Source organism: Crassostrea angulata, chromosome 4 (assembly GCF_025612915.1).
Source record: "Crassostrea angulata isolate pt1a10 chromosome 4, ASM2561291v2, whole genome shotgun sequence".
NCBI lineage: Eukaryota > Metazoa > Mollusca > Bivalvia > Ostreida > Ostreidae > Magallana > Magallana angulata.
This window is the reverse complement of record NC_069114.1, coordinates 30,858,514-30,882,896: the sequence shown is the minus strand read 5'-3', so window position 1 is coordinate 30,882,896 and position 24,383 is coordinate 30,858,514. Positions and strand designations below refer to the sequence as shown.

Sequence of the window (24,383 nt, the reverse complement as noted above, 5' to 3'; positions counted from 1 at the left end):
TTTCTTGTTTTACCCTCCCACACCAATAAACACGGATAAACTCCCGGAAGTTTTGAAGATTCTGATTTAAACTGTCAAAATGTTGTGTCAGTCTCCAAGGACACGTGTCAAAATAATTTTTTTAAAAGACTTCGGAAATACGACCTTTGTTTGCAATTTTACGACAATTGTTTGCAATTTTACGACAATTGTTTGTGGACGATGCTACGGTAAGAGGAGCGGGGGATCTTCCCACGGGCGATAACCCGGAACACTTGGCAATGTATATATCGCGGGATAAGGTAAAGTCAATAGAAACACGGGCGCTTTGGTAAGAGAACGGGGCCTTACTTTTTTAAAAGCCATGCTGCTCTAGCTGATAGACTTGTCTTTGAGATTTGCAACACTACAGACCTATTCGCATAAGGCTGAGGATTTTTTTTTACTGATCTCAAATATTCCTAAAAAGAATATTAACTTTTGAAATTGGACTAGTGAGAAAGGGAAAAAATGAAATTACTTTCGTTTACTATCATACTGAATTTTGTAAATGCAGCGCCTTTTTTACAAAAAGGTAAGTCATGTTTTTACCCCTAAATGTTGAAGTCAACAAAGATACTTATATATATTATAGTCTACAAAATTATACTATGTCTTGAAACGTGCCGATTCAAAAGCGAGTATGAAATTCATTGAGCTTGATTCTGGAATAATATATCTTAAAATCATTAATTGATATTAATTTGACAAGTTTCACCATATCATTATGCTGTTAATCTGTTGATTATGCTCATTACATAATATATTTCTTGAATTGGTTATTTGCAATACTAGTAATTAACATGCATAATAAAGGGGCTATGTACCAGTATCTTTTATAACTGTCGACGAACATGGAACGTTTATGTCTGTTGGATACGTAATTGAAAACATAACAGAATAGCAAGGACAATTTATGCAAAATTTATTTATACTTCTATGTTAAGGTCAGCCCGTTAGAAGGTCCTTTGATTGATGTGTTTAGCGTGATCAGACGTTTGACCTCGAACATACCGCTGTATTTGTTTGTCGTTGTGGTCTGCTAGCATATCACTAACTTTATTTTTTAAAATGGCTGACACAACAGTCATTTAATAAAATAAGTATATACACATTAAATTTTACGTTAACTCTTTTTTACTTCGTTTTCAGTACAGCAGTGCTTTCCTAAAGGAAGTCGTACAGAGGATGGTTTAGTGAGAATGTGCACTTCCTGTGTTGTCACTACAGATCTTGGCGTCAACTATTGGCCGAGATACTTCACCGAAATCACGTGTCACGGACCAGATACCACGTGTTTGAATTTTCACCGTGATCCACATGAAGTCTCTCCCCCATCAATCATGCCATGTAAAGATATTTCTTTTAAAAATTTTAATAATTCAATTAAAATTGCAAAGATCCCTATTCTTATAACGTCATACCCTTCAATTGCAAAATTAACGTGCAATCTCATACTCCAACACGCTTGCAAAAAAATTGCATTTTAACCGATATTGATTCATTTGTAATTGAAACTCTCAGCTAGATAATCATAAGACTAAGGCCCAAACATGCAATGAGTTGAACAGCACGTTTCATTACATGACGGACAACATTGCGATATTCTATAAAGAAAATGCAATTTGATATACACAATTGCATTATCGGTAATGTTTGACGTAATATCGAAGTGCATATTATAATTAAGGATATTTAATATTCATATACAATATTTTACAGCGCAAGGGAAATGTACGGAATCCATAATTCACATGACGTTCTTTAGATATGAAAACGTCACGACAGTTGGTGCTTCTAATACACGGAAAGGTCAGTGGAATACCTACACACAGGACATCAGGGGAGGATGTGTGTGCGGATTTGACAAGAGATCGAGGATCCTTCACAATTTCTTTTATAATTCACAACTTCATCCAAGCAGTTAACACGAGGCCGAAAATGTTACAAACTTTTATTTATTTATTTTTTGTATTACGAAGGATGCCGACGAGAGTCGTTAAATTCTTTTAATATGATGTGCAATACCTTTATTTTTTACATTAATTAATATTACATACTAGGATATACGTTTTTAGTTGACTGCCTGACACTGTACATAATTTCACATTGATAACTTTGCATGCAAATACCTGTAACTTTCTCTGTCGACTCTTGTGAGCTTGTGTTAATGTAAAAATTTAACAAGGATAAACGTGAACTGTTTTTGTTCGAATCTGTTTTACTTCGAAATAAAATGTTAAAAAGGAACAAACTGTTGTTAGTTGTTATTTCATATACAAATTTAGAATTAAAACAATTCTATTCAAAATTTAATTTTCAAATGTGTGCATTGATCGGATACTACACAAAACTGCACTTTGTATCAGTATATTAGTATGTTGTAAATTTTGAATTTACTGTACTGGATGGGTGTAAATACAAAATTTACAATTGTAAATTATGTATTTACACCCACCCAGTAAAATTCTAAATTTTGTATTAACACCCACCAAGTAAATTCAAAATATACAACATGACAAAACTAGCATTGTAGGGGTATGTGAAGAAGATATCTGGAGTTATAATAGTACAGTTACACCATCAACGAAAGCCGTATCTATCCTGCAATGCAGTCTGTTTGACTCTCTCTCTCTCTCTCTCTCTCTCTCTCTCTCTCTCGCTCTCGCTCTCTCTCTCTCTCTCTCTCTCTCTCTCTCTCTCTCTCTCTCTCTCTCTCTCTCTCTCTCTCTCTCTCTCTCTCTCTCTCTCTCTCTCTCTCTCTCTCTCTCAATACACCAAGGCGTAGGGTGATCTTGGATCAACAACTATATCAGAGCTTGGAAAAACGAAAGTGTTTATATGCGAAAAAATCGTAATCAAATGCACTCGCAAAAATACGCCAAATTCGTTCCCCAACCCCCGACAGAGTGGCCTATATACCCCTACAATTCAATTCATACAACTTGTATTTACTATCGTAAAATTTACTTTAACCTCCGATGTCAGTACTATCTTGTGCAAACATAAATCTGGTTTGCACTCATTTATTTCAAATGCACAATGGTGCATACCTATTAAAGGTTTACCTAATTGGTCGAAAATGCAAGAATGTTTGGCCCCCAAAAAGTGCGTATTCTGTAAAGAAGGTTAAAATGAGCACTAAGAATGACGCACGTAAAAATGATCTCGAGTTAACAGCGATTTTTGTCAAGTGCCCGGTTGCATTAAAACAATTTGTCCTAAACGCAACAGTTTTTAAGGAGGTTTGCACAAGACATACAAACATGTCACTTCCGCAGAGGTAAAATATCTGTCGTCCTCTTAAAACCCCCGGTCATCTGGTATGGTCCATTATTATGTTTGTAAATAATGTTCCTAATTTTGTCAGGTCCAGATTAATTGTGACAAACTTTAGTAAGTCACGAAGAGCATTGTGTATTTATGGGGGTTTCAAGTAAGACTGGAACTATGTAGAACATTTTTTCTATCTATTTAGAAAATAAAATATGACGTATCTTACCGAAAAGTGCAAGCAAAAAATGAAATCAGATGATCTCACAAAATATTCTTAAAGTATGGAAACTTTTCAAAAACACACTTATGGATAATTAAACATGTGATATGTAATATTTTGACAACCGTCCATGTCCCCCCCCCCCCCCAAAAGCCCAGTTATGTTATAAGAAGGGCTACTGTGCTTGCTATTGATGTACATGTAGGCAGTATTTCATTAGTCTAGTGATGTAATTTTAACCTGTTTAAAAACATTCCAAGGGAAAACCATAATTCATGTAGTAGGAAGAATACTTTTCATTTCAGATATTTTGAATTCCATGTATTTTTTTTTCAATATTAGATAACCGTCAGTTACCATTACTCAACATTGAATCATTTGTTCTTGTCTTTCTGTCTGTTGAGAATTTCATAACCAGAGTCACATTCTATGACAGGCTGTGTACACAAGTTAGAAACTAGGGCACAGCAGTTCCATAATTTCACAGTATATATCTTTCCATTCATGAAGGAAATAAAGTGTTAAATAATAGAAACTCCTGATTTATAAATCACAAAAATCCCTGTCGTTGTAGAAAATACATTTTATTTCAACAATATAAACAGGTTCATACAAACTAAAAAGTCATGTTTGTATCAAAAACACTGTGAGGAGACAGTCCTAATTTTACACTTTCATTTACACTTTCAAATCACTGCTTTAGATGGCTGGTTCGTCGTAGCCATTTTATAGACTATATTTACCTCTTAATGAAGAAGAGCTCTGTATAATAATAATATAGGAAAATACTTAAAATTTAAAGCTAAAATACTTGTGCATTTTACCTTCACTTAATATTCCTAAAATCCTTTTATGTCAAAGTTTAAGACAGTTCCTATGATTAATTTTTGTCACAATGCATCGTCCTTAATTGATTTAAAAAATAAACTCAATGGTGCAATCGGAATGTGAAGTCTAAAAACCTACGTTGACACAATGGGCTTGAGTCAAACTTCTGAACGTACAAGGAAGCTCATGAAGTTTTCGAAACATTTGGATTGATAGTATATAAAATACTGTAATGAATTTTATATGTAAATCAATATACATGCATAGAAATGTTTGCTGTTATTGGAATGATGTATCTTTCTTGAATTTTGTTAGTTTCCTTCCTTCATATCGATAAAAAATATGTACTTAGATTTATGACCTATTTTGTTTTCAATTTTTTCAAACCTTCCATGTTTCAAAACATTTTTTGGTATTTTGTTAAGCACAAAAAGTCTATTTATCTAAGAATACAAACTACATGTACAACTTATAAAATAAAATAATACCTCGAAATCGACTAGTTTTCATATTTTCATACACGTAGAGAGAGAGAGAGAGAGAGAGAGAGAGAGAGAGAGAGAGAGAGAGAGAGAGAGAGAGTAGAGTGGGAGAACAATTCAAAACAGAAAATGAACATCGACCTGTAGTTACCAGAAATGAGTTTTATAGTAGTTCACCAGTATACATGTATGCAAAAGTGAATAAATCTATGATATCAATTAAAGTTCTATAAGATTATTTACCCCCATCTAAGGTCACTGAAGTAAATGAAAACGGATTGGTGAAAGCTATCACCCCGTCACACAAACCATGGGTATTTGGTCAGGGCGATAAGGAAAGCCCCCTTGGTGATAGGCAAAGCTAGCTACTGGGAACTCGCGTGTTGTAAAAGGAAGGTGCAGGCGTTATGCAGTTGCATAATGCGAAGACTTTTTGGAAATTCAGGAGATACATGACAGCGAAAAATGAAAAGTGTGATAGTTGTGATTATTAAGAGCGGATGATGGTTTTGCTAACGGTGCTTTGTTTTGTTTCAATATTTTGGACGATAAATTCGGGATATGTCCAAGACAAAGGTAATTTTATACACTTATTTATTTATTTTTCTTGTCTTTATCTTTAATATATAATTTTATCATATGAACTTTGAATGGATGGATGAACATTACTTCAGACAATTTTTGTATCCTTTTTTATCATTATTATTGATTGATAATTATCGTTCTATAAACTGCAATTCAAATTTTAAAGAAATTAATTTCTTCTTATAATTGATCATTAATAATGATCATTAATAATAACAAAATTTATTTTTCAGACAATGCTTTACACAGGCACCGTCCTAGACGTGACCTACCCCCCTATCCCACCCCTCCCTTACCCGCTGGCGTTACGAGACCGACCCTCGGTCTTATGATGTTCCACGTCAATTTCCAATATTCCCGTGTCCCGTGTGCGGACAGCCCCTCCCGACGTACCTCCCTCACGGAGGACCAGCTGATGCAACTGTTTGTCAGAAAAGGCGGGAAATTCCGGCCTTCTTTGATGGCTATTGACGAGGAAAGAGCTCTTTCCGATTTCCCTAACCTTCTACCAATTGGTCAAGCTAAGGTACGTAATGTTCTACGTTAATTTTATGTTGATTTTGTTAATAATATTTTTAAGGTTGCTCACTACATCAAGCCTTATGCTTTTTAAGATATGTCATAAGACGGCGATCTGAATGTTTTGCTAAATTGTTTGTATCAATTTATTTGGTTGAATTTAGTTTAAGTATGGTCTTCGAAACCGCAGATAACGAGTTCAACTAGTCTTTGTGTTTTTGTTCATATTCACTAAATTTAATCTTTTAAAACCTTAATTTCTTATCCAAAATTTCATATTTCTGCCATATACTTCTTATGCGCCATGCTATTTTTCATAATCAAGCCATTTTCTGGTGTTTTTATGGTATTTATAAGAAATTTAGTTTTGAAAACGAGAATTATATAGGTTAAATTCTTTAATGGGTCCGACAACATCATAGTTTTGCAATATTTATTTCTTGTGATGCAAAAAGCATTTATTTCTCACATTTTTTGTCAACAATTTATTTTTAAAACAATCATATTCTTCAGGATACCTATATAAAAAACGTCGACATACCAGTGTCCAAAGAAAAGCTTTTGGACGATTTAAATAAATGGGATACCTTTTTCAAGTCTGCCCACAAAATTCCTCGGCCAGTGTTCCCTGATTATAGCCATCATTTACAGAGTGCAATGAATCTCTTAGGATCGGAAGTGGGAAACTACATTATAAAAAACGGAATAAATCCGGAAGACATAATAAACTTTATCAATGACCACGACATAACCCATCATCCCAAAATCCTCAGCTCGATCAGAAAGCCGGATCGCAGATGGAAAAGGCAATCTTCGGGTAAAAAAATAATGTTCTGGTTAAAAAAAACACCTTTCTGTAAGATCATTTATGAACAAAAGCATGACGTTATGCATGATGACTAGATTATCTAGAAGATTGTGCTATTAAAAATGTGTAGTTTGTAAAAGGTTACCAAATAAAATAATTGCATTTGTATGAATATTTCTTTCTTTTGAATTAAAATGAGTGGGTTTCCATTTGTACAATTTTTTTATCATGTCTGAAAAGACAAAACCTGAATATACAAGTACATGTACTTCAGATATTGCTTGCAAAAACACTAGTATTTCATTTTCTTCTTACAGGCGTCAATGCCCAAGCATGTCAGTACAGGGGTAACAAAACAGATAATGGTTTCATCAATTTCTGTACATCGTGTATGACCACGACAGATCTCGGGAGCGAGAGGTTCCCGCGATACATCAACGAGATTGTATGCAATGTGGAGCCATGTTTGACTGTCAACAGAAGCCGTAAGTATAAATACTATTGTAAAAACGGGAATTTACTATAGTTAATCGACTATTTTTGAAACTTTGCATCGTAATGGTACTCAACAGTAATTTCAGACAATGGTGATAAGAATCTGTAATAAAACCATCACTCGTAAAACTATGTTATTAAACGGGAGATATAAAATTCAAATGACAACCATATAGCTGCATATATTATATATAAGAACTTTTCTTTTTAATAAATATGTTAAAAAATCATATTACCAATTGTTTAAAATTTAAGGGGGTTGGATGGTCCAGAAATTAACCATCGGATGCTCCTAAAATTATAAGATGTGAATTGTTAGGCTATAAACTATAATTTATTAAAGAAAAAACAGAATTATTAACCTTTAACTGAATTTGGGTATTTTCCTATATTTTTATATGGAACTTTTCTGTTAAAGGAGATCAATACAGTCTAAAAATGGCCACGAACATTGTGCCCTCTTATTTATATCCTTTTTTGTTCTTTAGCACATGGTGCTTGTCAGGAAAATATCCTCCATCTGACCTTCCTCCGCCGGACCCCCAGCCCCAATGGCTGTTTCTTGGTCATTGAAGACACGTCGTTCGGTCAGAACAAGACTTTGGCCCATGCCTGGGAGACTTACACACAACGCATCAGGGTCGGGTGCAGCTGCAAGCTCGACAAACGATCCCGACTGAAGGCCACATTCGGCTTCGGAAAATAATGGTGGATTATTCCTGTTGTATTTTGACAATAATAACGCATGTGCAATCTATATATTTTCGTCTGTGTGCGCTTCTTTTGTATATACATATGTACATATCGGCATTTTTTATTATAAGAGCTGACAGATAATTAAATAATGTAATTTTTGGTATTCCTATAAAATTTTTGGCATTACTGTTTTTTCACAAAATACAATTTCCCTAAAAGTTAATAAATTTCCAATAGTTTCATTTTGCACCATTTCATGCATTCATTTGAACCTTTACTTTATGTCAAAATTCAACAAATATTACATGAGGACATCAACACTGAATGTTATTTTTTTTAGGGGGTTTTATATATTTTTTTAAAAACGAAGTGCGTAAAGAAATCCTTGACAAATGGCAAGCTCGTTCGGCTAAAAGCAAAACAATCGTTTTGATCTTGCACTAGCGTCCGTCTAATGTCGTAAAAAAGACAACCTTTTGGTCTTGGTATGTGAACGACATCGCATGAATGACAAGATAGGGACTACATATCATCTCGGAGTGTTTTCCTTTGGATTAAAATCTCAGCGTGGAGTGTTTTCACGCCCAGAAAAGGCTTAATGTGTTTTGTTTTCAGAGCACGAAAATTATCTATTCCTATATACGACAGAAAGAGAGAGAGGGGGACATACATGTACAGTAATCTGTGTTTAGTTAATAGACACCAAACACCATTTTATAAGATGCACTGGTATGTTAATAGAAACAGAACCCTATTGATTTCAACTACAAATCCACTTGGAGATAATTCCGTACCTTGTAATGGCGTCATCAGTTTCAGGGATTGTCGAAGAATAGAACCGGAATTAATTTTATGTCATTGTCATGAAGATGAAAATATTTTGTTGGTAACCATGTTACTATTTTTATTTAATTTTAAAAGTGATTTAATTCTCTCTCTCATATTTTAAATTTGTTGTTGATAATTTGATTTAATACTTTGCTTCTATCATTGCAACTTGCATAAAAAAAAAATATTTAAATTAATCAATGTCAGGCTGTATTTTTAATCGTATACGATAATGGGACATAAGAGGGGTATAAATGTGGGTTTTATGTCTTAAATAAGAGTGTAGGCTTGGTTTGTGTGTTAATATCTTATAAATTCAATCACATTTTGAATTTGAACTACAGCTGCAGATAAAATTCAAAGCATAGAGAAGAAAATCAACGAACATTAACAAAACTTATTAAGAACTGAACATATCTTAGTGACAAGCAAACAAAGAAAACTAAACAAAAGTTAATTAAGTAACTGCTGTACGTAGTCCTCTCCTCGTATACCATGCAATATGTTTGTATATAATACTGTATCTTCTATACCACACATGCAAAGTAATTAGAATTATTCAAGGAATAAGGAATCATTCTTCGATTATTAATGAGGTGATCAGATTGAATAAACCCCGGGCTTTATAATAGATTTGATCACGCCCGATCCTATTTGATCACCTCATGATATTCAAGAATTATTCCAAAATTATTTTTATGTAAATTTCAGCATTTGCACGATTAAATATTTTAAAAATAGCCGTTTCTGAAATGTACTGGACCATGCATTACAAATCAAATCAATTTGTAGTGTTATCACAAAGACACTGGAAAATGTAAATTTATAGACGTAAAAGTTTGGTTTAAAAAATTCCGTAAACTATGCATTATATAATACTGTGGAATCATTAAAATTCGTGGTGGCTCAATTTTCGTAGTATTTGTGGATTGTGGATAGCCCTTGCCCACGAATTTACATCCTCAACGAAAACTACTTATTTAAGATTCAGTTTACTATCAGAATCTCAAAGCTGACAAATCCACGAAATTACATCCCAACGAATATGCAAAAAACCCACAATCCACGAAAAATTGCCCCCGCGAAATTAAATGATTCCACAATATATATTAATAATTTAATGTCATATTGCTATAGCAATTTTTCTTCTTCGGATTTTGATGGTCATTGTAGTTGTTTTTATTTCTTGCTTCTTATACAAGCATCTTCCAGTAGTTTTAATATACATAGAAGTTCTAAAATTTTGGATCTATATTCTATATTTTTGACAATTTTCATTCAACGGTCTTTGGGAAATGCTACAGACAATATCATCAACATGAAATGTGATTTATAAGTAGTATGTTGTCATGAGTCATGAAGCACTTGGACCAAAGTGCTCACCCGAGAATTAATTCTCAAAAAAACCTGCACATGCTCTCTTACATAAAAATCTCATTTTAATTAAAGGCACTCCTCGGAGAAAACTTGCTGACTCTGGGCCAACTCATTGAACTGTTGTCGTTTTTCATAAATATTTCCAATTATTAATAACACCAATGAGAAAGCGAAACTCTCTCTATTTTAGAAGATATATACAAAAACGGTGATCATGTCATGAAAACCCTCCGTTGTTAAAATATGCATGCGTAAGCATGGACATAATTAGTAGCATTTCTTTCACAAAAGTGTAAAGGTCCAATTGAAATAGAGCATGAATTATTCATGATAACGAGAAAAATTCAGCGAGTTGGTCCACGGTTAGAGAGTGTTAACAAAACTGCATGACTGTGTTTTCGGCGATGTCTACGGATTCGAATCTCCAGAATAGATATACACGTAAGAAATCATCCACATGTATTCACGAGTTAAATACTAATAAATACATGTGATATGAAAAACATTTTTCTCTGCTTTTTCGTATTAAAGGGACTTTGACACAGATCAAAAATTTTATTTTTATTTTTTATGTTTAAAATGATTTACCTGATCATTTTAAATGATTGACCAAAATATTGAATGTTAAAGTCAAGTTACAAGCGAGAAACACTGGTAAGAATTGGTTGTTATGTCAACAAAGCTCGAGTCTTATAGTTGTTTACAAAAATTGTAATGTAGAGAATTACCATTTCTTAGACAAAATGACATGTAAAAAACAATTTAAACTAACTCAATATCTTAATAAATACTATGATCCAGAAAAGAAAGATACATTTGATTGAAACTTACACCAATATAACACATATGTAAAAATGACAATATTCGAGCTTTGTTTACAAAACATGAACTCTGTATCTTGCTTATAACTTGATATTTGACTTTCAAATTTTGGCATAGCATTAAAAACTTAAATAAAATAAAATTTAAACATTTTAAGTCAAATCGTGTCCAAGTCCCTTTAAGAGTTTGTTCCACTCATATGGCCCCAATACTGGTCCTTTGTCATAAATAAATAAACACTACATCTGAATGCTTACCAAATATCAGCTTATTTCAAAATTGTATTTTTGAAGATTTTTTTATTTTGTTCTGTAGAATGTGCATCCATCCAGGGGCATCACAGGCAGGACATTATAGTAAACTAGTCATTTGTTACAAATTGTGCAAAATCTGAATATTTCTTGAAATAGTTACATATGTATACATATACCTATTGGTAATCATAAGATGAGAAAAATGACAATCTATTAAAAAAAACAACAATCTATTAAAAAAAACAATTAAGAAACCAAAAAAAAAATGAATAAGTAATAGTGCTGTTTTACTTTGCAATTTCATAGCTTTGTTTTGCTTATCGCTTTTTGATTTAGGTTTCTTTTTACAAGAGAAAAGTAGTAAGAAAGTGAATTCTGGACCTAGGATCAGCAGAAAGTCAACATTTCAATCATTTATAAACTACTTATTTACCAGAATCTGACAATTTGAAGAGGAATGCTAAACAATTTTTAAAAATAATTTTAAATCTATTCTATTCTAAAACTTTCAGACAACACAAATTATAACTTGTCTAAGACTGTTTCACAGATCTAGGGGCCTGGTGTATGTAGCTTTAATTATTAGTCATTTATTTACTTAAATGCCAAAACTTAACAAGTAATTTGTAAGTTAATGCAAATTCGAAAAGGTGGTAACTTAGCCGGGTTTATTTTGATGGAGATGTACTTTTAAATTATCAAGAAGAGAAAAGGTGTCATTCTTTAAAAAAATGAACTTTGATACAGATTTATGCACTTTTGATAAAATCGATGCCCCCAATTTATGTGCACTACTAAAATGCACTATAAACATGTATGTTTCATTGAGGAAAATATGTATACACCGTTCCACTAATTTGTCTACCGAAAAGTCATTTATTACGACTTGACCGTGGGTGACACGGTTGCCCTCCATGGGCCTGTTTATCACGCCGTGGGTCTCGTAATCAAATTAATTCTCCGATATTAAAGTGTACCCAAGTTAGACAAATTTTCCGCAAGGCCATTCATGTTAATCTTATCTGGTATTTATTTACACCTAACAAAAATATAGTCCATGGTCTGGCGGATGAATCTGCAATTACTGGTCATTAAATTGGAATCGGGACGGACGGGTTCTGTTGTTCAAATGTCTTATTTGGATTTACGGTAAAAATCCTAGTTTAAATTAATGAACGTCGTATGTTATTTTAAAACGTTCTGTGGAACGTTTTGAAATTGAACTAGTGTCGGATTTTAGCAGTCCAGTAACACCAAACTACTTTTTAAACGGGGGAGGGCTTGTGTGTTCACTCAAATAAAAAATTCGAAACTTGTTTTAAAATATCAAATTATCAGGACAAGAATTCTAACTTATAATCAATAAAAACCATATTTCTAGTTACTGAACATTTATCCGGTAATTTAGTTATAGGTACAGTTACAATAATGTAGTGTCAAAGTTTCATTTTATTTTGGGGTTCTGCATTTTACGAGGTTAGGTGCAATTGCCATTTGGTTGCAGGGTTGTTTTTTTTTCGACCGACTGCAGAAGAGATTGACGAATTTTAACTATACTGAATGAAAAGTTACTCAGTAATTTAACAGTTTGACAGTGCTTATTTTCAGCTGCGGTCAAGTAAATCTAGCAATTTCTACATACAAGATGGTTGCATGAGCTAATCAATAGGCATTGAACATTGCTTCAAGAATTACGTGCTGTCTCTACAAACGCATCCCATGTACATCATTTAAATACACGTACCTATCTATTACAGCAGACATTCGGTACGATTATTTTATACATACATGTACATGTCGCATTTACATAAAACCTAAACGTCAAATTACCAGACCTACAACTTTGTCTTCAGTAATTCATCCAGGTTTTACTTCAAATATCTTTGTGTAATCTATCTGTACCTTCAAGCACATGGGTCAATCTAATAAAAGGATAAATAGTTTTCTTCGATTCGTCATTAAAAAGCCCAACATTTTTTCAAATAAATGTACATCGCTGAAATATAACTAATATAAGTTTGCAAATCATTGGGGGGTTTATTTTCTTCGTCTGGAAGAAAATGCGTCTGGCATTAGCAATAATCAGGTAGATAATCAGGTAGATAAGCTTCTGAATGACAATATGCTATCATAAACCCAAGTAAGGGGTAGGGGGTGTTTTGGAGGGGGGGGGGGGGTGATTCAAAATAAGTATTGTCTATGTCAAGGAGTCATTGATCCTTTCAGTAAGTTTCAGATAATAAAAGAGTTGTTCACTCTCATCACATATACACACTCAAATGACAACAGAACAACAATTCATTGTGTTTAAAGAAGCATCCTTTTAATCTCAACATAATAACTAAATGTAAAATTGTAAAACTTATATTTCTTAAGAATTTTGCATTTATGTATAAATACATATTGCACCATAACTAAATTGTTTAAAAATACATTTTTTTAATTTAAAAAGTAAATGAACAATTGTAAAAAAAATATTCAATCCTTAAATTTTCAGCAACGCATAATCAAACTGGGAATTTAAATTGCACTTCTTTACTAGCACCACTGCTTTCAACAATCAACTCCTGCATAAAAACTTTCTCCTTCATCTTACAGGCTTTGCTTTCATCACAATAAAACACTTTGGCCTTTAAGTACAAAAATAATCTACCACTGGAAGACAAATCTGGCATCTTCCAAGAAAAGAGATGCTGAGGAGAGTTTTCTTGAATTGTTCCTGTCTGAGAAAAGAGGGGATTTCCCGCTCCATCACAAGAGGACTCTGGAACAAGAAAAATAAATATTTGTAATCTGAAGGAAGAAAAGGGAAGCATTTGTAGTCAAGCAGCTGCATAAGGCAACAAAATGTATGTAGAGCAAATAGCATGAACAATACTTAAACTTTGCTCCTTAGGTCCTATGATACGAGAGTAAGCTTAAGTGTTAAGCTAGGTGATGTGTAAACAAATAATTGCTGCCAACTTTACAACATAGTACTAGTATTCACGTTTTTCAAAAAAAAAATTAAATAACTACAATTCTGAAAATCTTAATCATTTTCATTTTTTGTGAATAACATATCCAAATTGTGAAAAAAGTCCTACAACTTTTTCTTCAGAGACATTTTATAAAACATCTTAATAAAGCAATCAAAACCAAAGCAAATTTATTGTCTATACAATGCATGCATTGTAAAGTTCTTAACACTGCCATGAGACTTTATAAAGGTTACATGTTCAAAACTTCATTCTAAAATGCCCATGTTACCTTGAATAACAGCAGTCCATTTGCTTGGGGCTTCATCATTAATGTGACCTCCAACTGGTAAACTCAGAAGGAGGTTCACCTTGACCTCTGATCCAGGGGCAACACTGATGGTCTCGTTTTTCTCTGGTTCTTTTCCTGGTTTCAAGATGTCCGACAACTTTATAGTCAGACTATCTACTGTGTCACTGGGGAAGATAACTGGCAGCTGGTCAAAGAAAAAATCGTAAATAGTTTTTTTTGCACAGAATCAAACTGTACTTTTTTTAAGAAGTAAAAAGGATACACAGAGTATTGAATATCAAAACAGCTAGCAAAAAATTCGTTACAATACTGTTAACTAACTTGAAGTTCAAAGTTGCAAATATTTCTCAACATGAACCAGTATGAACATATCTTAATTTATATTAAGGTTTTAACCATAAATTAAATATCACAAAAATTTGTTGCTTCTAAACATTTTAACAGTGATCAGTGGCAATAAACAGTTGCTAGTTATTTTCTAGGTTTACATCCCCAATAATGTAAATTTATTGCTATTAAACAGTAAACATTTTGATCACAGCAAAAATATAAAATCTTGCAATCATTCACTGTACATGTAGTCAATATCTAGAGTAATTTTGGTTCTCTCTTTTCTTCCAAGGAAAAAATCCCTTATATCCACCTATAGCGAATGTCTGGTATTATGTACCTGAGACATCACTTTGTCTTGGATCCTCAGTATCCTGATGCTGTGGTTGTTGGTGTCAGCTATGTAGGCCAGGCCCTGTTTGCTGTCCACACTCAGACCCCCAGGCTCATTCAGTGTGACCTCCCCGTCCGACCCCCACACAGTGGTACACTGTTTCTTACTGATGTCCACTTGCTTCAGCTACAATTAAAAGATCATCAACATTATTTTACAGAATTATATACATGTATAAGATCTAATGCAGAAGAAACAAAACTTTAATATTCTATGATATATGGTATATTGTAATACTGATAGCTTTTTAATTTGACAATAACAATTCACATGTACCTCTCTCTCTCTCTCTCTCTCTCTCTCTCTCTCTCTCTCTCTCTCTCTCTCTCTCTCTCTCTCAAATAAACTGACCTTGTGGTTGTAAGAATCAACTACCAGAATAGAACCAGAATCAGTTACCATGGCAACACCAAGAGGATGCTGCAACTTTGCATCAATCCCAACACCATCTTTGTCCCCATAGGCAAACAGGTTCTAAAACACATTCACATCATTTTTAATGGTGGAAGTTTAAAATAAATTTAGACTTATACCGTTATGTTAAAATATTTCTACAATGTATGACACACTCAATGAAACAGAGAATTTTAAAAAAACACTTGTACATCATATAAATATGCTAATAGTTTTCCTTCAAAAATAATTTAATGAATTCAATTTATATCATTATTAATGTCCATGGAAAATAGTATTGCATCCTTCAGAAACAAATGAATAAAAAATCACTGTTTATAACTGCCTATTGATAACACTGGTGGGTATTACTATACATTGTACATTGTAAATCTTGCTTTGCTAACCATTGGGTCCCTCTCTCCTCCGACAACATGTTTCACAGCCCCATCCTTCAGAGCCACACTCCTAATGGTGGAACTCTCACTGTCCGCTACAAACAGAAAGGACCCCTCCAGGGTGTTTCCCAGGGTCAGACCTGAGGGCTGGGCAAAGGCTGCCTTCTCTGGGTAGTTGTTGTTTCGGTTTTCTTCGTTACCACTACCAGCGAAACGCACACAAGATCCTTGCTTGTATTCCCTGTAGAGGAAAGGGTATGGGCATATTGATTGTTAATTTGATTCATAATTCAATTAAAAGTTTTTTAAGCATGTTAACTTTATGAATTCAATGTTTTAATTTGTTAATAAATTTTGATTCAATGACAATCATCTCATGAAAAAAAGATATGAAATAAAAGGAAAAAAGTTTCTTTAACTCGTTTTAACTCATTAAGAAAACCAGGCTCAGCATTGTGATTGATAAATTGTATCAAATACTTACTTCCCCTTGTGCCACTTTACATCTGTTAGGAAATAAACCCAGATCTGATGTGTCCCAGCCATGGCTATGTACAACACAGAGTCTGACTGTCCATCTGGTGATAACATTTGAATATTTCAAATACTCCATTAGTTATTAACCAAACATTTTCAAAAATCTAAAAATCATATTCAATTTTTAAAACATCACATCTTCAGCATCAACTATCAAGACTAGCTTTTTAAAACCTGGCAGTAACATTAAAAAAAGATCTATCATATTAAAATTATCCGGCCTAATGGAGGTTAAGAGCAATGACTTTAGTATAAGGCCACTTGGATTTAATTGAGGTCTGCAAGTTCATTAAATTAATTTATTCAATAAATTGAAAAAGTATCAAATGCTTACAAAAAATTCATTGGCAACATTACCTGGTGAAGGGCCAATCACAACGTCCCAAGGAGAAGACAACTCTTGCTCTATGCCGATTCCCCCTCCTAATTTATCATTTCCTTGTTTACCAGTGCCTGCTATTGTAGTGACTTCCTGTTTCTGCAGATCTATCTGAAATATGAACAAAAACAATGGTCAACACTAACCAATAAACATTACAAAGAAAAAACAATATACCGGTACTTTTAAAGCAAAGAAAAGTATAAAACATAAGGATCTATAGCAATCCAAATCAGAGAATGATAAAATATTCTATGTGTTAATGTATAAAAATTCTGCTTTTTAAGCTTACCTTTCTGATGGCATGGTTCTCAGTATCTGCTAGATAGATTACGTTCTCCTTCATAACTACACCTTGAGGAGAATCGAAACGACACTGAGTAAATGTCCCGTTCTTGAATCCTCTTTCTTTTCCACCTATACAATGCTGTTGAAAAAAGTAAAAAAAAAAAAAAAGGTCAATTAATGCACACAAGAGTTTGTTTTCAATTTTAAAAAAAGTTTTATGAAAACTTTCCAACTGAGATAATAAAGCTATTTTCAATCTAATAGCCTGTTACATTTAACAGAAAATTATTTTTCATTTAAAAGCTTGGCAAACTTTGCATCATGTACAGTTTACTATGATTTTATCAATGAATGATTATGTACCAGCAGATCACAGAATGAACTATACATGTACCTTAAATTTTACAATAGATATACTGTAGCTAAATTTGTTAGTTATATAAGATAAAGGTAAGACTATAAATGATAATCCAAGATACCTGTACCACACCATCTTTGGACAACACCAGAACTCGGTTGTGTCCAGTATCACTGACCACAATATTTTTCCCTGTAACACAAATCTTTCCTGGAAATTTTAGGGAGAGGTTACCTCTCTTGTATTTTTCCAAATCCAAAGGAATGTTATGCTTGCTCAACAGACCGTTGTCACGGTAGAAAGAAGTGCAGACATTGACGAACTCCAACAGTTTCTCTCTGTGACCTTCTCCTACATAGAACTGTAGAATATATCCACTTGGACTTAGAACCACTAGAGTTGGCCAGCACTGTATCATGAGTTCGTTCCATAGGGTAGCTTCATCATCATTCATCACAGGATGGTCAATGTTGTAACGTAAAATGGCACTTAAAATATTAGCAGAGATTTTCTCATTTTCAAACTTTGCTGAATGAACACCTATGACTATGACACCATCTTGAATAGTAAACTGGTTCTCTAAAGCAGCTAGGTCTGGAAGAATGTGAAGACAGTTGATGCAGCAGTAGGTGAAGAAGTCCAATACAACCACTTTACCTTTCAGCTGCTCTAGATTCAATGGACTGCTAACATTCATCCATTCTAAATCTACAAAATAAGGAGGGAACAAAGTGACAAGAGTGATTCCAGTATAAGTACAAATCATTTTAGGTCCTGGCCATGGCAACAATTTTTACAGAAAAAAGATATGATGTTAAAAAAAATAAACAAGGAAGGAAATATAGGCCCACTGAATCTTTGGTCAGGAACCCTAGAAGCTAGGCCATTTAATTTATCTGATCATGTAGAAGAGACATCATTATACATCACATATTTATAAAGTTTTTCAAACAAGGCTGGGTCTCCAATAAAATGAGGCTCTGAGAAAAGTTACAGGAGCCTTTAATTCAATTTTGACCACAAGAACTAAAAGAACTTTGCTTACTAATGTAATTGGGTTGCCCATCCCATTAACTAGTGTGAAAGAGGACACAGCATCACATATCATACATAAACTAAATACACAAATGGTATAAACAGTTGTATTCTCTTTATCAATCTCATATTAATCATTTTATGGCATGTCTTTTTTTAACAAATTAAAAAGGCATACAACAGAAAAAATAATACCTTTCCTTTAAAGCACTGAAATATTATTTTACCTGTTTTAAACTGTGGGCATTTAACTTTAAGTTTATTTTCTACCAAATTAATGTGCTCCCTGATAAGTTTATGTCGCTTTTCAGTATCATCAGTGTCTTGTAGCTTTTGATCAAAAAGCGTACACGCTTCTAAAATAACGCCCACATCACTCATCTTCGAGATTACAACATCTTCCTCAAAATACTTCAAAAAACAATTAAAAACTTTAACACAAACAATTAACAAACAACAGTTTTGGTTAAACCGGAAGTTTATAATCCTCCCATTCCGCTGATACTAAAACAAGTCCCACGGGGAAAACAAGTCCCACGTAAGTCCCACGTAAGTCCCACGGCAAATGCGGTTATATATCGATATAATTATGACTGATTATGATTAAATGTGATAAAATAATATTAATTCACACAACAAAATATTTTTATAAGCTTTTATAACGGATTTATCGACGAAAAATCAAAGCTGTTGGTAAAGGTAGATAACTCGTACGTAGAATTCATACGGTAACAGAAGAAATCTATATGCCCGCCGTTTAACTGATGTATAATTTTAATTTTCTCCAGCAAAATAAAATCTAATAGCAGTAAAAAGTTGACTTTATATTCAATAATTAACAAAAACTAAGTAAAAATCAGGTAAGTAGACAACTCATACGCAGAATGCATTCGCCCACCGAGAAAAGAACACTCCTGCCGCTTACCTGATGGGTTATTTTAATGTTTTATATTTTCTAACTTAAAAATGATAATATTAATAAAAAAATTATTATGCCTGTCACTGAGGCTTTTATGATAAATTATAATACAGTGAAAGATTTAAGAACTAGTCTATACGAAACACACAAGCCTGAAGGAATGTACATGTGTACGCTTAAATTACCCTTGTCGAATACCTACCTATATTATATACATAATGGATATGATTTTTTCATTACCTAGTTTTTTTTTAATCAACTGTATGTACGGGGGTTGTTAGAAAACTTCGCGGACAGTGATTTACGGCAAAATTACTGTGAACTTTGTAGGATGGCGTATGTTTTATTTCAAAAATGACTACCATTTGAAAATAAGTATGCTAAAAATCATATGAATTTAATTTTTTTTCCCAAAAGATACAGCAATTTTTACTTTGCGTGAATTAGATTTACGGAGCAATATTTCATATTTCCACGAAGTCAGGTGACGTCAAACAACTGAAAGTCAAACATGTTACTCTTTTTCAAAGTAACTTCTGTCTAGGCAGTTTCGACTTCAGATGAGGTAAATAAGCAAAATCTATAAGTGCAAGATCCCGGCTGTAAGGGGGGGGGGGGGGTCCGCAAGGGCTAAAAAACAGTTTTTCCATTTTTAAACCTCTGTGATTCAAGTTGAAAACGGTTTTCCTATAAAAAAAAAATAGTAGCATTCATATAAGAACCCATGGTCTCCATCGGGGATTTTCCTGCGTGCATACAAAATTAAATGACGACTTGGTGCTCCAAGATGTCCATAAATATAACAGACGTTAAAGTTGTTGACTCATTTTCAAGCGTTGTTCGTCCAAGTTCGGCGATAAAACGGTCAGAAATTCTTCAACTTAAAACTTTCCTAAAATGACCCTCATAAGTTATTGTGATGTCATATGAAATATCGTTTATTTTTATGCACTTCAACGGTACATTTTCTTAATAAGGAGAAATGTGTACAAAATATTTAAAAAAAAAATGACATGCTCCGTGAAGCATATTCATCAAATAATTAAGCTGCATATTTTTATAGTGCATTTAAAACAAACAAATCGTTTCATATTTCTTAGAAAATAAAAGTTAAATCTGAAAAGTTTCGCTAGTATCATGTAAATAGTCCGCTCACAAGTCAACTTGTCCGCGAACTTTTCTAATAACCCTCGTATACATGATTATTATTAATATTAAAACGTAATAAAAACCATCCGTTCATCCAAAATATTTTTGAGGGGTATATTCAGGTTTGTTTAGGGAGGGGATCGAGGAAATTTAAGATTGATTTGTTCCACGGGGGGCGGAACTCCAACTCCAACTCCCCCCCCCCCCCACCCCCGAATCCCATATAGAATCAGCTCATGAAAAGTATGTGATCGAAAATCATCTACAAAGCCAAAGAAAAATTCTTACATTTCAAGATGTAAACAGTTACTAACATTGTACAGAACTGATTGTGTATATACGAAAATGTGCGTGCACTCTGCTTTAAACGTATATATTCTTTCTCCATATAAATTTACTAAAATTATGAATTTTGGAGAACAAATAATTATAAAATCTGGAATGCTTACACAAGTACGTTAGCCTGTTCTTTTTCATATCTAGATCTAAGACTTTCACTGCCTAGTTCACCAAACTATATGTAAATCTTCAAGTCCTGATTTTGTTTCTAAAAACAAATACATGTATAACATACGTCATTCATAAGACTGTAGCAAAATTTTACATTGCATGATATCAGTGTAACGGGTATATTTTGGTTTCAATTTTCAATGGAGGAAAAAAAAGCACCCGGTTCAATGTTTAACGTTGTAAAATGATTCAACTCAATGACATGGCAATCTTCTTGGTTAATATATGTCTGGTCTGTTTCGTAAATAATAATGAATTATACTTTCCTTTACAAAAACAATTTTGTTTTCTGTATCTTATAAGCTTCTCAAAGATAGTAACACACATGTTTAAATGTTTATGGCTATGAATGTACTATAGAAATTATACTTAAGTTTGACTAGTTAAAACACTGATGGCGTATAATATTTTTTGATTAAGTGTTCAGTGTAAGTGTACATGAGATATATAAGGATTGAGTGTTATACGTCTTCAATTTCATATAGATTACATGAAGATTACATATAAGTTTTAATTGGGTGTCAGAAACTCTGATAATTCTGTTGCATGTAGCGACCTTGCTCTATCAACGGGAATAATAAAAGTGGACTGCATAGTATTTTGAAACATAATTTTTTGTGTTTCGTAGATCTACTCGTTCATAACTGTTATTTTTCCTAGTCACCTAAAACATTGAGAGAGAGAGAGAGAGAGAGAGAGAGAGAGAGAGAGAGAGAGAGAGAGAGAGAGAGAGAGAGAGAGAGATGGGATGGGGGTTGTGTACACGGTGTGCTTCACGGTCGTCTCCCAATATACAGGTAGGTAAAGGTCTATTGTTTCTTAAGCGACAAAAAAACCGTTCAATTCACACAGAATATACAAGAAACTAACACGTGTATATATACACGTGTATAGGTAGAGCCGACGATCACCAATCATCTTTGGACATGTAGCCCCCCCCCCCTTCCACTAGCCCCAAATATTATAGTAAAATAGTAAAGGAAATAATGTGCAAGTTATTTTGTAATTAGTACATGATTTATAATCAAAAATACATTAATCAACGTGTTCGTGTTCAGATTGTGACATGATGGTCCCGCTTCTTTTTTTTCTTTTTTTTTTTTATACAAAACTCTGCGTGTAACCGTTTGAGGGAAAATGAAGCGAATGATTGTTTGTCGTATGAAAAACATGCACATGTCAATACATTAAAAATTCAATAATATTTGGTAATGCAGCCATGCATTATTCTTGCATTATTCTTGACTTTCTTTTTATCAGGGACGTATATACTTAGTATATACGTCCCTGTTTTTATCAAATGTACAACATTTCTCGACCCTCGATTCATTCTGTTCAGTGTGATTCATTAAAATTGTCGGAATGACATTTTGCTTTTCAAACATTTAGAATGTGAATGTTGCAGTGGAACGCTTACCGACTCGCTACAAGAATATTAAAATATGTCTATCAGTTTGAAAATGATTGATATATTGGCGCACAGATTTTTTGTGCATGTCCTATAGCTATTTATTTATTTTCATACACATTCAATCCCGTTTGCTTGATAGTTTTCTCTATACATGTATTTTAATTGTATTGAAAAAATACATGTACTAGAACAGTTAAACGCAGGTTCAACTATATATATATATATATATATATATATATATATATATATATATATATATATATATATATATATATATATATATATATATATATATATATAAGTATTTTTCTATCTCGATGTTTGTATGGTTTTTCCGTTCATGAAGAGAGAAAGAAAGAGAGAGAGAGAGAGATGAATGGAGAAGACGAAGAGATGAAGTGAAAGAAGGAGGTAAACAAAGAAAGAGAGAAAGAAATGCATGTTTATAAATAACATACTTGTATACATATACGTTTGTGTGATTCTAGCAGTTATTCAGGCACGAAGCATCAGGGGGGCCCCACTTTTTCTTGCAGCAACAAATTTTTTAAAATATACATATAAAAAATTGAATTATCATGGAGTTCGCCCCCCCCCCCCCCCTTTTTGGGAGTATATAAAGAAATGATATGGAAATGGGGAATGAGATTGAAGTTTTATTTTATACTACACCAGCCCCCCCCCCCCCCCCCCCCCCCCCCCCCGGATTAGGATTTTAAAGATTTTTGGAAACTTTAAATTCCCCCCCCCCCCCTTTTTTTTTTGCTTGTCAAGATTTTTTGGATGAGTCTGGACCCCCCCCCCCCCCCCCCCCCCCACTTTCCAAAACGATGCTACGTGCCTGTTATTATGAATAATTCGATAGGTTTCCGAATAAATAGGGGGAATATAATGGAAATCTCGAGAAAACAGCTTGATTCCTTGCTGAAAACTGACAAGCAAACAACTATATATTTATAACAATATGACGTTCTTTGCTGGTTCCTAGTTTTGAAACACGATTTTTCATTCATTATGTAGAAAAAAAAACATTTAAAAAACAGAGTTGGTCTTTAGACCCAAAGATCGTGGAACAGTCTCGTGAACGGTAAGCTGCCGTAGTCTAGAATGTTCTTGCTGACAACAACAATTTAATAACAATACATGTATATGTTAGTATAACTCATGAACTTCCATCAAATATTTATTTCAATCATCATTCTTTTTTTTTCTTTTTTTTTTTTTGGAGTAGATGCAAGATTTTTTCTTTGACTTTTAGGAAGATTTTCACCACTAACAGACTTTTCATGAACTAATCTAGATGGGATTCGGAGGATGGGGTGGAATCCCCCCCCCCTGGAAAAAAAATTTCGTAAATTTTCATTGTAAAATGACCAAAAATATGCCTCAACCCCCTCCCCGACAAACCTGAATACCCCCCTACCCCCAAAAAAAAACTCTGAATGAACGCATGGTTCTGTCATGTTGTAAATTTTGAATTTACTGGGTGGGTGTAAATAAAAAATTTCCAACATGTGTAAATTTTGTATTTAAACCCACCAGTAAATTCAAAATTTACAACATGAAAGTTCTTAGAGAGAACAGAACTGGGTCAAACTTATAAGGAGTGATATATACGGACTATATAAAACTCGTATCACCCAACTTCATGTAGTATAATAAATTAATCACAGCAATAAGTAAATTTCTCTTCTGAACATAATCATAAGGCAAAATGTTAACTTTACAGCCATCTGAAATAATTTACAAATAAAATGACATAACTATAAATGGCAGGCGTGCATTTTAAATCCACAGTCATAAG

The 24,383-nt window shown here is 33.4% G+C and overlaps 3 protein-coding genes across 3 annotated transcripts; 2 read left to right on the top strand and 1 right to left on the bottom strand.

Annotated features, from left to right (window-relative positions):
• Window positions 1–304: 304 nt before the first annotated feature.
• LOC128181816 (uncharacterized) lies at window positions 305–2,194 on the top strand. The gene is made up of 3 exons (XM_052850357.1): window positions 305–553; window positions 1,171–1,368; window positions 1,741–2,194. The coding sequence occupies exons 1-3, from the start codon at window positions 490–492 to the stop codon at window positions 1,944–1,946; spliced, it is 468 nt and encodes a 155-aa protein (XP_052706317.1). The 5' UTR covers window positions 305–489; the 3' UTR covers window positions 1,947–2,194.
• A 2,953-nt stretch (window positions 2,195–5,147) lies between these two features.
• Window positions 5,148–8,022, top strand: LOC128181291 (uncharacterized). The gene is made up of 5 exons (XM_052849645.1): window positions 5,148–5,400; window positions 5,643–5,935; window positions 6,442–6,745; window positions 7,054–7,221; window positions 7,720–8,022. The coding sequence occupies exons 1-5, from the start codon at window positions 5,325–5,327 to the stop codon at window positions 7,935–7,937; spliced, it is 1,059 nt and encodes a 352-aa protein (XP_052705605.1). The 5' UTR covers window positions 5,148–5,324; the 3' UTR covers window positions 7,938–8,022.
• A 5,489-nt stretch (window positions 8,023–13,511) lies between these two features.
• LOC128182499 (NHL repeat-containing protein 2-like) lies at window positions 13,512–19,066 on the bottom strand. The gene is made up of 10 exons (XM_052851139.1): window positions 18,818–19,066; window positions 17,677–18,263; window positions 17,202–17,336; window positions 16,888–17,020; window positions 16,478–16,571; window positions 16,003–16,234; window positions 15,554–15,676; window positions 15,149–15,328; window positions 14,458–14,662; window positions 13,512–13,972 (listed from the first exon to the last, which is right to left on the bottom strand). Exons 1-10 carry the CDS (start codon window positions 18,969–18,971, stop codon window positions 13,716–13,718), a joined length of 2,100 nt encoding a protein of 699 aa, XP_052707099.1. The 5' UTR covers window positions 18,972–19,066; the 3' UTR covers window positions 13,512–13,715.
• Between the last annotated feature and the right edge of the window lie 5,317 nt (window positions 19,067–24,383).